This window comes from Stegostoma tigrinum, chromosome 6, assembly GCF_030684315.1.
Source record: "Stegostoma tigrinum isolate sSteTig4 chromosome 6, sSteTig4.hap1, whole genome shotgun sequence".
In the NCBI taxonomy this organism is placed as follows: Eukaryota; Metazoa; Chordata; class Chondrichthyes; order Orectolobiformes; family Stegostomatidae; genus Stegostoma; species Stegostoma tigrinum.
This window is the reverse complement of record NC_081359.1, coordinates 112,654,920-112,669,939: the sequence shown is the minus strand read 5'-3', so window position 1 is coordinate 112,669,939 and position 15,020 is coordinate 112,654,920. Positions and strand designations below refer to the sequence as shown.

General features: G+C 44.6%; 1 protein-coding gene across 1 annotated transcript in view; it reads right to left on the bottom strand.

Annotated features, from left to right (window-relative positions):
- Positions 1–12,384: 12,384 nt before the first annotated feature.
- The window catches only part of fhip1b (FHF complex subunit HOOK interacting protein 1B), a 72,532-nt gene continuing 69,896 nt past the window's right edge, over positions 12,385–15,020 (bottom strand). The window contains exon 11 of the mRNA XM_059646894.1: positions 12,385–13,233. Coding sequence (XP_059502877.1) covers positions 12,938–13,233 — 296 coding nt within the window. The 3' untranslated portion in view covers positions 12,385–12,937. The remainder of the gene's footprint in view (positions 13,234–15,020) is intronic.

Here is a 15,020-nt window from a genome sequence, read left to right as displayed (position 1 = left end):
AGAACAGAAAGAACTACAGATGCAGTAAATCAGGAACAAAAACAGAAGTTGCTGGAAAGGCTCAACAGGTCTGGTAGCATCTGTGAAGAAAAATCAGAGTTAACGTTTTGGGTCCGGTGACCCTTTCTCAGAACCTCAGCTTTGTATGGATCCCTGAATGTTACCAGGTGAAATCAGGGTACTTACTGAGGTACTCAAGGTGAATGCAGAGAAAGGGACCCTGGCTAACAGTACATCAGACAATATATTAGTTCTGACTGCAGCTGTGAAGTGTGGGGAAGGTGAGATCTATTGAGAGTTAGAATAATATAATCGTACAGGACAGCAAGGGCCCTTTGGTCTATTGAGTCTGCACTTAAACAAAATTTCTCCAAGTCTGCACTAGTCCCATTTTCCAGTACTTGGCCCATAACCTTGAATGTTATGACATTTCAAATTCTTATCCAACTACTTTTTAAAGGTTGTGAGGTTTCCTGACTCAAATATCCTTTCACAGCAGTGCATTCCAGAATCCCATGAACGTCAGGGTTAAAAAAAACCTTCTAAACCTCCTTAAAATTATGCCCCCTTCTTATTGTGTGAAGTCGAACAGCTGTTTCCTATTCAAAGTTACTTACCCCACCCTCCGGCAATCTTACACACCTCTATCAGGGCGCCTTTCAACCTTCTCTGCTCTAAAGAAAATGACCTGTGCTTAGTCAGCCTCTATTCATAGCTACAAAAGCAGAAATTTATAGAAAGACTCAGCAGGTCTGGCAGCATCTGTGGAGAGACATCGGAATACACATTTCAGGTCCAGTGACTCTTCATCAGAAATAATGGTAGCTAGGAATAAATGGTATCAGAGATAATGGGAACTGCAGATGCTGGAGAATTCCAAGATAATAAAATGTGAGGCTGGATGAACACAGCAGGCCAAGCAGCATCTCAGGAGCACAAAAGCTGACGTTTCGGGCCTAGACCCTTCATCAGAGAGGGGGATGGGGAGAGGGAACTGGAATAAATAGAGAGAGAGGGGGAGGCGGACCGAAGATGGAGAGTAAAGAAGATAGGTGGAGAGAGTGTAGGTGGGGAGGTAGGAAGGGGATAGGTCAGTCCAGGGAAGACGGACAGGTCAAGGAGGTGGGATGAAGTTAGTGGGTAGCTGGGGGTGCGGCTTGGGGTGGGAGGAAGGGATGGGTGAGAGGAAGAACCAGTTAGGGAGGCAGAGACAGGTTGGACTGGTTTTGGGATGCAGTGGGTGGGGGGGAAGAGCTGGGCTGGTTGTGTGGTGCAGTGGGGGGAGGGGACGAACTGGGCTGGTTTGGCTTGGGGACCGCTTTGCAGAACACCTCCGCTCAGTTCGCAACAAACAACTGCACCTCCCAGTCGCAAACCATTTCCACTCCCCCTCCCATTCTCTAGATGACATGTCCATCATGGGCCTCCTGCACTGCCACAATGATGCCACCCGAAGGTTGCAGGAACAGCAACTCATATTCCGCCTGGGAACCCTGCAGCCATATGGTATCAATGTGGACTTCACCAGTTTCAAAATCTCCCCTTCCCCTACTGCATCACTAAACCAGCCCAGTTCATCCCCTCCCCCCACTGCACCACACAACCAGCCCAGCTCTTCCCCCCCACCCACTGCATCCCAAAACCAGTCCAACCTGTCTCTGCCTCCCTAACCGGTTCTTCCTCTCACCCGTCCCTTCCTCCCACCCCAAGCCGCACCCCCAGCTACCCACTAACCTCATCCCACCTCCTTGACCTGTCCATCTTCCCTGGACTGACCTATCCCCTCCCTACCTCCCCACCTACACTCTCTCCACCTATCTTCTTTACTCTCCATCTTCGGTCCGCCTCCCCCTCTCCCCATCCCCCTCTCTGATGAAGGGTCTAGGCCCGAAACGTCAGCTTTTGTGCTCCTGAGATGCTGCTTGGCCTGCTGTGTTCATCCAGCCTCACATTTTATTAGCTAGGAATAAGTTGATTTTTATGCAGAATGGAGGAAAGTGGGAGGGGAAAGGATTATACAATAGGTAGAGATAGAGCTAATAGAGAACAGATGGACAGACAAAAGTGGATAACAGTCAGCATGCTAGAATGAGTAACTGTAAGTGGGGATTGTTCGTGGCTGACAATTGGTTGTAATAGCAGACCATGTGATAACAACGCCTGCTGTGTCGGGGTTGGGGTAAGGACATGGGAGAAGGCGCCTCAAGCTCTAAAACTGTTGAACTTGATATTGTCCAGAAGGCTCCAGAGTTTCCTAGAGGAAAATGAGGTGTTGTTCTTCTAGCTTGCGCAGAGCTTCGCTGGAGCACTGCAACAAGCCTGAGACAGAGCTGTTGGCCAGGGAACAAGGTAATGTGTTGAAGTGACACGACTGGAAGCTCACAACGTAAAATACGTTGGCGCTGTGTGCAGCGGTAACCCAGTTTACACTCCATTGCCTCAATATAGAAGAGACCACATTGTGAGCAGCAAATGAAGTAGGCTGGATTGGGCGACGTTCAGGTAAAGTGCTGGTTCACCTGGAAGGTATGTTTGGGTCCTTGGATATTGTCAAGCGGGGGAGTAAATGGGCAGGTATTGCACCTTCTGTGGTTGCATGGAAAGGTGCCATAAGGATGTTGGGGGTGATATTGGGAGTGAAGGTAGAGTGGACCAGGTTGTCCCAAAGGGAACAGTCATTGTGGAAGGCCAACAAGGGAGGAAGGGGAATATGTTTCAGGTGGTGACATCTGCTGGAGGTAACGGAAATGGCAGCTAATGATTCTCTGGAATGTAGATGCTGGTGGTGTGATATGGGGGACCTATATCACTGTTGCAGGAGGAAGGAGGGGGGTGAGGGCTGAAATGTTGGAGATGGGTTGAATACGTCTGAGGGCCTGTCAGCTATGATACTGGTAAGTCTTTGGCTGAGGAAGAAGGTGGACATTTTGGATATGCCCTTATTGAAGTTGGCATCATCAGCATAGATGCGGCAGAGACAGAGGAACCGGGAGAATGGAATAGAGTCCTTACAGGAAGGAGGGTGTGAGGAGGAGTCAAGGTAACTGTGGGAGTCAGTAAGCTGTTAGTGGATATTAGTGGCCATTCTGTCCCCAGAAATGTAAACAGATGTCAAGAAAGGGGAGGAGTGAGAAGAGCAGGGTGAAGGTGAGAGTGGCATAGAAATTGGAAGTTAAATTGATAAACGTTTCCAATTCGAGAGAGAGAGAGAGGGAAGTAGCACTGATGATGTCATCGATATATCTGAAAAGAAGTTGTGGATGGGGACAGGAATAAGACTGGAACAACGAATGTTCTGTGTACCCCGCAAAGAACTGCGGCCCATGCAGGTACCCATGGCCTTTGACCTGAGGAAAGTGAGAGGAGTTAAAAGAGAAGTTGTTCAGAATGAGAACGAGCTCGACCAGATGGAGGAGAATGGTGGTGGGTGAGGACGGGTCAGGCCTTTTTCCAGGAAGATGTGAATAGCCCTGAGACCATCCTGATAGGCGATGGACATGTAAAGGGATTGCACAGCCATGGTGAAGAGGGAGTGCTTGGAGCCCACAAATTGGAAATTTTCAAATTGATGTAAAGCATCAGAGGAATCGCAGAAATACATGGGAAAGGACTGGACAAGGGGAGAAAAAAAATTGAGTCAAAGTAGGTATCTCAGTTGGTCTGATCCCATTTCCCGCACTTCAGCCTTCATGCCCTCTCTTCCCTTCTGCAACAGCCTCCTTTGTCCTCACCTACCATCCCCCCAGCATCGTTGTCATGAGCCACCATTTCTGTTACCTCCAGTTGCCATTAATTCCATTACCGCCACCACTAGACACCTAACCCCCTCCTCTCCATTGTTAGCCTTCCACAAAGACGTTTCTTCCGGGACACCCTACGTCATCCCCAAAGCCCCACAGCACATTCCCCTGCAACTGCATAGTATTGAGCTGATGGGGAAGCAATGCATTGTTACCGGTGCTTCTACTCAATTTTGCTTTGTCACCCATCATATCATATAAACCTTGCCACAATCAACATGTGTTTATGTGGTTAGTCTGGGACTTTAACTTACTCTGGTATCATTTCTTGGTGCCCCTGTTGGCTCTGCAAAGGTTGTACCTAGATTTTCTGTAAAGGTCAGCATCACCTGACTTGAACACCTCAGACCTGGACTTCGGTAGGCAGAGGATCTCCCAGTTCATCCGCAGTTTCCAGTTGGGAACACTCAAATTGACTTCTTTGGCACGCAGTCTTGTACATACTTATTGATTAAATCCGTGATGGTAGTGGCATACACTTTACTGAGTTCTTGAATACGGACTAGTCTCCAACTCCAGGCAGTCATGTTGGAACTAATCCATTACCTCAGCCCAGCATTGTACAACTTTCTGTACTGTGTCTTACCTGCCAGTGTTTTTACACCCTCTCTTTCTCAGTTGTTTTGCTCCCTTTGTACCTATTATACACTTTTATTTTTCATCCAGCCCTGAATATAGCCAGATGTTCAGGGTTTTGGACTTGTTGCTCCTACATTTCAGTCTAAAGGGTACATCTTGGGTCTGTACTCTCTCCAGTTTCATTCTGTATGCCTCCCAAATTTATTCTGCTGTAGATTTACTCTCAAGTAGCTGTTCACAGTCTTCTTTGGCCAGATACTGGCTTACTTTAATAAAAGCTGCCTTCCCCCAATCCAGAACACTTTTTTCGCAGATCATTTTTTTTCCTTTCCCAAAACAAACTTACAAGATAAAGTATTGTAGTCACTATCGCTAAAGTGCTCTCCCACTGTCACGATAAAAACCTGTCTGGTTTCATTCTCCAGAATTAGGTCCAGCATTGCACTGTGATAACAAAGTGTGGAGCTGGATGAACACAGCGGGCCAAGCAGCATCTTGGTAGCACAAAAGCTTACGCTTCGGGCCTAGACCCTTTCTAAACGTCAGCTTTTGTGGTTCTAAGATGCTGCTTGACCTGCTGTGTTCATCCAGCTCCACACTTTGTTATCTCGGATTCTCCAGGATCTGCAGTTCCCATTATCCCAGCATTGCACTGTCCCTGGTTGGACCATCTACATATTGGTATAAAATCTCTTCTGTATAAATTTCAAGAAATCTTCCCCCTCTAAACCCTTTATGCGAGGACTCCCAACTAATGGTGGGTAAGTTGAAATTCCCTGATATAATTATCCTGTTAATGTTTTTACATAGATAACAAAGTGTGAAGCTGGATGAACACAGCAGGCCAAGCAGCATCTCAGGAGCACAAAAGCTGACGTTTTGGGCCTAGACCCTTCATCAGAGAGGGGGATGGGGAGAGGGTTCTGGAATAAATAGGGAGAGAGGGGGAGGCGGACCGAAGATGGAGAGAAAAGAAGATAGGAGAAGACGAGCTGGGCTGGTTTTGTGATGCAGTGGGGGGAGGGGAAGAACTGGGCTGGTTTTGGGATGCAGTGGGGGAAGGGGAGATTTTGAAGCTAGTGAAGTTCACATTGATACCATTGGGCTGCAGGGTTGGGGACCGCTTTGCAGAACACCTCCGCTTGTCCCCTCCCCCCACTGCATCACAAAACCAGCCCGGCCTATCTCCGCTTCGCTAACCTGTTCTTCCTCTCACCCAACCCTTCCTCCCACCTCAAGCCGCACCTCCATTTCCTACCTACTACCTCATCCCGCCTCCTTGACCTGTCTGTCTTCCCTGGGCTGACCTATCCCCTCCCTACCTCCGCACCTATACTCTCCTCTCCACCTATCTCCTTTTCTCTCCATCTTCGGTCCGCCTCCCTCTCTCCCTATTTATTCCAGAACCCTCTTCCCATCCCCCTCTCTGATGAAGGGTCTCGGCCCGAAACATCAGCTTTTGTGCTCCTGACATGCTGCTTGGCCTGCTGTGTTCATCCAGCTTCACACTTTGTTATCTTGGATTCTCCAGCATCTGCAGTTCCCATTATCAATGTTTTTACATACCTCAGTGAGCTGCCTACATATGTGCTCTTCCATTACCTGCTGATTATTTGGGGTCTATAATACACCCCCAGCAATGTGACTTCTCCCTTTTTATTCCTAAGTTCAACACACAAAACATTATTTGAAAACCCTTCCAAACCATATTTAAGACCATCAAAATTGGCCTTGCCCCAATTTAGACTTATAGATCAGACATATCCTTTTCCATAGTTATTTTAAAACTTTTGGAATTATGGTCACTGGTTCCAGAATGCTTCCCCACTAACACTTCCATCACTAACCCTGCCTTATTTCCCAAGAGGAGGTCAGGTTTTGCCCCTTCTCAAGTCGGGCCATCTACATACTGCATGAGAGATTCTTTCTGAGCAAACTTAACAAATTTTTCACCATCCAAGCCTTTAAATAATTGCAGTCCCAGTCAATGTAAGGAAAGTTAAAAATCCCCTACTATTACAACCCTATTATTCCTACAGCTATCAGCAATCTCCTTACATATCTGCTCCTCAGTCTCCTGCTATTAGGTGCGGGTGGGGGCTGTAGTACAATGCTAGCAAAGTGATCTCTCCCTTTTTATTTCTTAGCTCTACACATGCAGACTCTGGACAAATCCTCAAGAATATCATTTCAGTACTGCTTTGATGTTTCCCTAATCAAATTGCAACTCCCCCTCCAGTCTTGTCTTACCTTCTATCTTTCCCATAGCATCTGTACCCCAGAATACTGTGCTGCCAGTCTTGTTCCTCTTTCAGCCATGTTTCTGTAATAGCTATAATATTCCAGTCACATGTACCCATCCATGCCCCAAATTCATTGGCCTTAGCTGTCAGGCCTTTGTATTGAATTATCCAAGAGTTAGTGCTCAGTCCCTGCCAGGCAGAGGTCAGCGTGCCAGATCACAACCACATCCCCTTTATTGGCAGGTTCAACATAATAATCCAACTCCTGTACTCAAAGGTCTGAATAATCAAGGCAAGTGTGCTAAATGCCTTAACTGCCCAATCTATATGTGATGTAAACTTCAAAGAATTATGTACCTGAACCTGTAGGTCTCTGTTTTACAACACTACCTAAGGCCCAAATTTAATTGCATAAGTCCTGCCCTTGTTTGTTTCACCAAAATGCAATACCTCACATTTATCCAAATTAAACACCACCTGCCATTCTTTGTTCCATTGATCAAGATCTCTTTGTAATCTTACAGATGGCTGAAGTCATATAGGCAGTTCTCAAAGAAAAGATTGGGGGAAGGGTGGAGAAGATGTGTTTGAGATAGCTAAAAGGACTCCTGTCCAAATAACTAATCAAGGAGACAAAAGCGACGTAAGAAGAGTTCATTGTCATGGATTCTGCTCCATTGTCCATTGCACTGATTCTGATGATACCATCTTCCACTGTCAGCATTCTGCCAGGATTGTTCCCTCTGTAAGCACTCCTCTGTCACTCTGAACACTTCCTCATTTGCTCATGGCACCTTCCCATGAAACTACCCAGCACTTGCCCATTCACCATCTCCCTCTTCATCCAAGGCCCAAGACACACTTTCCAGGTGAAGCTATGTTTTACTTGGACTTTGTTGAATCTGGTTGATTGTACTCATTCTCAGTGTGGTCTCCTTTATAATGATGAGACCAAACAGACTGCGTGACTGTTTTGTGGAACACCTCCCCACTGCCTGTAAGAACGATCATGACGTTCCAGTCATCTTTTATTTCAGTGTTTTATTTCTTGCTCCCATGGCAACATTTCTGTGCTGGGCCTGATGCTCAGTCCCAGAAAAGCCCAATGCAAACTGGAGGAACCTCACCCCATTTTTCCTTTTAGTACTTTGTAGCTGAGGAAAAAAAGGAAGAACTGTGAATGCTGGAAATCAAAACAAAAATTGAAATTGGTGGGAAAACTCAGCGGGTTTTGCATCAGCTGTGGACAGAAAGCTGAGTTAATTTTTTTGGGTCCTGTGACCCTTCTTCAGAAAGTGGACATGAAGAATGTCAGAACATTGACGATCCTGTTGAATGGCAGAGCAGGCTTGAGGGAATGCATGGCCTACTCCTGTTTCTATTTCTTATGGGCTAATCTAAAGGGAAGTCATAGCAGCAGAGCTCAAACCCATGATATGCTTATTCCATGCCATGTAGGATGTCATAGATATGCCCAGTGTCACTGGTGACTGCATGTGCAGGAAGGGTATCCAACTGCAGTTACTGGCAAACTGCATTTCCGAGCTGGAGGTTAATTCATTATGGAGCATCCACAGTATTAGGATTGTCAAGGACAATACATTCAGTGAGGTCAGGCAGCATCAGAGGAACAGGAAAGTCGACATTTCAGGTCAGGACCCTTCATCAGGGCTCAGCAGGGATGAGGTCTTAAAAGCTGAATATGGTGAGTTAGGATGAAAAGTAAATTGTAGCTTTCCCAGGATTACTACCAGTGCCACATACTAGTGAGCTTGGAAGTAACAGCATATAATCGAATAACAGCATATAATCTAATATAGCTGGAGACATGATCTAGGAGGGAGGGATTCAGATTCATGGGGTAGAGACTGGTTCTAGAGAAGGTGGCACAGGCACAAACAACACAGGTTGCATGTAGGCAGGACCAGGACATATGTTCTTTTGGGGAGGTTATAGAGTCCTAGAGCTATACAGCACAGAAACAGACCCTTCTGTTCAACTCATCCATGCAGACCAGATATCCTAAATTAATCTAGTCGCATTTACTAGCATTTGGCCCATATCCCTCTAAACCCTTCCTATTCATGTACCCATCCAGACACCTTTTAAATGTTGTAAATGTACCAGTCTCCACCACTTCCTCTGGTAGCTCATTCCATACTTGAACCACCCTCTGCATGAAAAAGTTGCACTTTTAGGTCCCTTTTAAATCTTTCCCCTCTCACCTTTAAACTTATGTTCTCTAGTTTTAGACTCCCCCACCCCAGGGAAAAGATCTTGGCTGTTCACCCCATTCATGCCCCTCATGATTTTATAAACCTCTATAAGGTCATTCCTCAGCCTCCCACACTCCAGGGAAATTAGATTAGTTTAGATTCCCTACAGTGTGGAAACAGGGCCGTCGGCCCAACAAGTCCACACTGCCCCTTGCAGCACCCACCCAGACCCACACACCCCTGAACACTACGGGCAATTTAGCATGGCCAATCCAACTAGCCTACACATCTTTGGACTGTGGGAGGAAACCAGAGCACCCGGAGGAACCCCATGCAGACACGAGGAGAATGTGCAAACTCCACACAGACAGTCGCCTGAGGCTGGAATCGACCTGGGTCCCTGGTGCTTTGAGGCTGCAGTGCTAACCACTGTGCCACCGTGCCGCCCCAGCCTATTCAGCTTCTCCCAATAGCTCAAACCGTCCAATCCTCGCAACATCCCTGTAAATCTTTTCTGAACCCTTTCAAGCTTCACAACATTTTTCCTATTGCAGCGAGACCAGAATTGCACATAGTATTCCAATAGTAGCCTACCGATGTCCTGTACAGCTGCAACATGACCTCCCAACTCCCGTACTCAAAACACTTGCGAGGAAGAATGTTTACTAAATGGTGCCAGGGAGAGTTTAAACTAAAATGGCAGAGTGATATTAACCTGAGCAAAGAAACAGAGGAGGAGGAAACAAGGATTGAAGCTTAAAACAAAATACTAAGAAGCACATTTGGGTGGCAGGAAGAGCAATTGTAAGAACCAAATGGGGCCATCATGCAAAATAAAGCTGCAATGACTCTCAAGGTTAAAAAGCCAAGTCTAAAGGCTTTGTGTCTTAATGCATGGTGTATTCACAATAAGGTTGATGGATTAGTAATACAAATAGATACAAAAGGTTCTGATATAGTTAAGATTATGGACACGTGGTTGCAGGGTGACCAAGGACTAGAACTCAACATCCAGGAGTATTCATTATTTAGAAAGAACCCAGGGGGGAGTAGGCATTGGCCTAGTGGTATTATCACTGGACTATTAATCTAGAGACGTGGATAGTGTTCTGGGGACTCTGGTTTGAATCCCACCATGACAGATGGTGGAATTTGAATTCAATAAAAAATATCTGGAATTAAGAATCTAATGATGACCATGAATCCATTGTTGATTGTCAGGAAAAACCCATCTGGGTCACTAATGTCCTTTAGGGAAGGAAACTGCCATCCCTTACCCAGTCTGGCCTACATTTGACTCCAGGCCTACAGCAATGTGGTTGACTCTTAACTGCCCCCTGGGTAATTAGGGATGGGCAATAAACACTGCCTGGCCGGCAAAGCCCTCAAACCATGAATGAATAAAGAAAAAAAAGGAAATGGAGATGGAGTTGCATTGTTAGTAAAAGAATAAATCAATGCAACAGTGATGACATTTGGCTTTGAAAATCATGATATGGAATCTGTGCGTTAAAAGATAAGAAACACCAAGGGGTAGAAAATGTTGCTTGACATTCATAATATATATAATTAAGAGGAGAATGTAAGAAGGCTTCAAGGTGATTTAGACAAGTCAAGAGAATTTAACCTATCTCCATCACTCTCAGACAGTACATTCCAGACCCTAACCACTCAAGTGAACCTGTGTTTTCAAAGAGGTAAATACAGGTCTTGTGTCTAAAGGGATCAAGAGATCGGGTGGGGGGGGGGGGTGCGGGGGATGAGATTAGGGTATTGAGCTCATTGATTGAATGATGGAGGAGGCTCACGGGGTCTAATGGCCTACTCTGGCTTCTATCTTCAACGTTTCTATATTTTTCTGTTCGTACAAATTCTACAAAGTCATACCTTTTAATTTATATTGTCTGTCAATGTTCTTTCTAAAAGGTACATCACCCGCACTTCTCCACAGTGAACTTTGCCTGCCACCTATCCATTAACTCCAACAATGTGACAACATCCTTTTCAAGTTTTATGGCGTTCTGCTCTCAGTTTACAATTCTCCCAAGTTTTGTAGTATTCGCAAACATTGAAATTGTGTCCTCTAACCTGAGGTCTAGGTCACTAATATATCGAGCACACCAATAATGACCTTGGGGAACTCCATTGCAAACCTTTCTGCAGTCTGAGAAATATCTATTACTTGTCACTCAGCCAATTTTCTAACAGTGCTGCTACTGTTGCCTTTATTGAATTTGATCTAATTTTACAAGTCTGTTGTGTGGCCAATATAAGCTGACTTTCTTTAAGTAATTTGCATTTTTCAACAAGACTATTACTTTCGTCCAAAATCCTTGTAAGTTTCCTCAGCACCATAAGTATTCACTTGATGCAACAGCCCCCTTCCGCCCCGGGGTAAATTGCCTTTTTATTCCCTGGTCAGCTGAACTCATTGTTTTGCCACCTTTTTACTGTTTATACACCAAAGATGATTTTAGGATTCCCTTTTTTATGAGCTACCAGTTTCTTCTCTTAGTCTCTCTTTCCTTCTCTTAGTTGCTTTTTCACCACCCCCTTAAAATGTCTGTATTCAGCCTGGTCTCATTTTATTTTCTACCTGAAAATCATCATCGTGGAGATCAAATATTAAAATGTAAATATTCAGGGACACATGACATTTTGAAAGGACAGGAGGAATGAAAAGAATGGTGGGGTAGCATTGTCAGTATGAGATGGAATAAATACATGAGCAAAAAATGCTGTTGACTCAGATGATGTAGAATCCATATGTTAAGAAATGACAGGAGGAAGACGACATTGGTTAGAGTATTTACAGGTGCCCCAACAGTAGTTGTTGTATCGGACGGAAAATAAATCAGGAGGTGATAAAGGCATATATAAATATTAAACATGGGTGACTTCAGTTTTCATACAGGTTGGACAATTAAAGTGGCAAACATTGCCATGTGAAAAATTTCATAACAGTGAATTTGGAGCAATTTTCCCAAGAGTAATATGCCATGGACCCAACCAGGGATCAGATTATTTTCGATCAGGTAATGTGTAATGATGCAGGTTTAACGAATGTTAATGAATAAACTCAATGTTCTTGGGATATTTTAAGAGAGAGAACCTCGAGTCAGAAACAGCTACCCCAAACTTAAACCAGAGTAATTATGTAAGAATGACTGCAGAGTTAACAGTAGGATTAATTACTATTTTTACTACTGCATTACTTTTGACAGATTCTTGCTAACTTTCTACCCAGCTTGCTATGTCTTGACTGCGGAATCGCAACCCTCTTTCAGTCTACCGTGATTCATAGTAAGGTAACCACAACTAATAGCTGTTCACGATGACAAAATGTGAAGCTGGATGAACACAGCAGGCCAACCAGCATCTCAGGAGCACAAAAGCTGACATTTCGGGCCTGCTGTGTTCATCCAGCTTCACATTTTGTTATCTTGGATTCTCCAGCATCTGCAGTTCCCATTATCACTAATAGCTGTTCACAATGCCCTTGCTGGGTGCTCTGTAGCCCCCGTTAGTGACACCCCTCACCTTGGCACCAATGGAGCAACTCAATCTGGTTGCATTAAAAAATGAAACAAAATGAACTTTGAGAAGGTTTGTTTTTTTTTAAAAAAATATTTCAACATTTACACAGCAGAAATTTCTGTTAACATTCATCAATAAAATGGGTGTGTAAATTTGTCTCTCTCTCTCTCTTTGAATCTACAGCTCGATCCAAGACACCTGAAGATTGATCTCTCTCTCTCAACTCTCCAAACATGCTGCTCAGTTCAGAGACGGGACGGTGATATGGTTTTTTTTCTTGCACAATGCCCAGTGTGAGACGTGTCTCAGCAATCAGTCAGAAAGCACTGAAGTGAACCACTATCAGCAACGCACTGTGGAAACCTGATGAGAATAATTGAGGAATACATTCTGCCTCCAAATGTTGATGAAAAACTCTTTGGAATGAAGTTTAGAACTTGTGTAACATGATGTCTTGCAGAGTCAGATGTGTTATTTACAGATTCCGTTGTTACTATCATTTGTCATGCTCTGAGTCAGTGCAAGTGCTATGTGCTAACTAGCTGCTCCTGCTCTCCAGCCATCACTCCTCCTTGTCATCCAGTAAGAAGGGGGACGTGACAGTGTGTTCCTGAGCGATGGCTGCTAGTTCTTTCAGGAACTCCGAAAAGATAAGTGAGCAATAAACAGCATTCTTCACCCTTAGTGCCTCATTCTGTTTTTCCGCTGAACTCTTAAAGATGGAGCTTCCAGTGAGCGCGTGCAGGACCTGCCCCTCTCGCACGTGCTGCAGAGCTTGCTGGGCAGCTTGGCGTGCCCTTGTGGGGCTATTGGTGTGGCGCAGGATCAGCTCACCAAGGGAAGGCTTTCGACTCTTCACTGAAAAGTGCCAAGGAAAGAAAAATCCAGTTAAAGAGCCAAACTTTATAGCAGAGTTAATAAACACAGCTGTAAGTTCACACTTTACATATTACCCATCAAACCCACCTCCACCCCAGACTCGTTAAACCCGTCCACACACACACTGACTAAATCCAGGACTACGATTCAATGAAAAGGGAGGTTTAGTCATTCATTCATGGGATGTGGGTGTCAATATTTATAACTCATCCTAAGCTACTTTAGAGAAGGCAGGGCAATCATAAATGTCTCTGGATTAATAATCCAGAGGCAAGTTAACATTCTGGGGTCACAAGTTTGAATAACACCATGGTAGATCCACAAGACTTGGAGACGTAGAAACAGAATTTGGCAATTTGACCCATTGATTCTGCTCCACTGTTCAATGATAGCTGACAAGTTTCTCAACTCCATCCTATTGCCTTCTTCCTAACCTTTGATCCCCTTACTAATCAAGAATCTATCTATTACTATCTTAAATACACTCAGTGACTTGGCTTCCACAGCCCTCTGCAGCAGTGAGTTCCATAGATTCACTAGCCTCTGGTTGAAGCAATATCTCATCTCAGTTCTAAAGGGTCATTCCATCACTCTGCTGTGCCATCAGTTCCTAATTTCTCCTACCAGGAGGAAGTATGTTCGCCATGTCCACTCTATCCAGGCCTCTCAGTATTCTGTACATTTCAAACAGATCCTGACGCCACACACCGCTCCCCACCCAACTCCTATCCTTCTAAACTCCATTGCATACAAAGACAGAGTCCTTAACCGCTCCCACGTGACAAAACCTTCATCCCTGGGATCTTTTTTGTAAACTTCCTCTGAAACCCTCCTATGCCAGCACATCCTTCCTCAGATACAAAGCACAAACCTGCTCATAATATTTCCAAATGCAGTCTGACCAGAGCCTTACACAGTCCCAGCAGTACATTTCTGCTTTTATACTCTCGCCCTCTTAAAATGAATGCTAAAGTTGTATTTGCCTTCCCAACACCAACCAAACCTGCATGTCCAACTTATGAGAATCTTGAACTTGGACTCTCAAGCCCTTTTGTGTTTCAGATTTCTGAAGCCTTTTCCCACTTAGAAAATAGTCTATTCTTTGTCTCTATTCTTCCTACCAAAGTGCTTAACTTCACACTTTTCCACACTATTCCATCTGCTACTTTGCCCACTCTTAGCCTGTACAAGTCATTCTGCAGCCTCCCTGCTTCCTCAGCACTATCTGTCCCTTCACTTATTTTTGTATCTGCAACTTAGTAACAATTCCCTCTTGTTCCTCTAACCAGACATTACTGTATGACATGAATAGTTGTGACCACAACACAAACTCCTGTGAAACTCCACTAGTCACTAGTTCCGCCCTGAAAAAGAGCTCTTTATTCCCACTGTCTGCCTTCTGCCAGTCAGATAATCCTCTATCCATGCCTGTATCTAGTCCCTAACACCATGGGCTCTTACCTTATTTAGCACTGTCCTGTTATGCACATTGTCAAAGACCTGGAAATCCAAATAGATCATGTCCACTGGTTCTTCTTTGTCTAACTTGCTTATTACCTCAAAGAATTCTCACAGATTTGTCAGGCATGATCTCCCCTGACTTCACCCTATTTTACCATGCATTTCCAAGTACTCCACAAATCTCATCCTCAATAATGGACTCTAAAATCATACCAACAACTGAGATCAGACTAACTGGACTATAGCTTCCAGTCTACTGGCTCCCTCCTTTTTTAAACAGGGGTGTTAAAATAAGCGATTTTCCA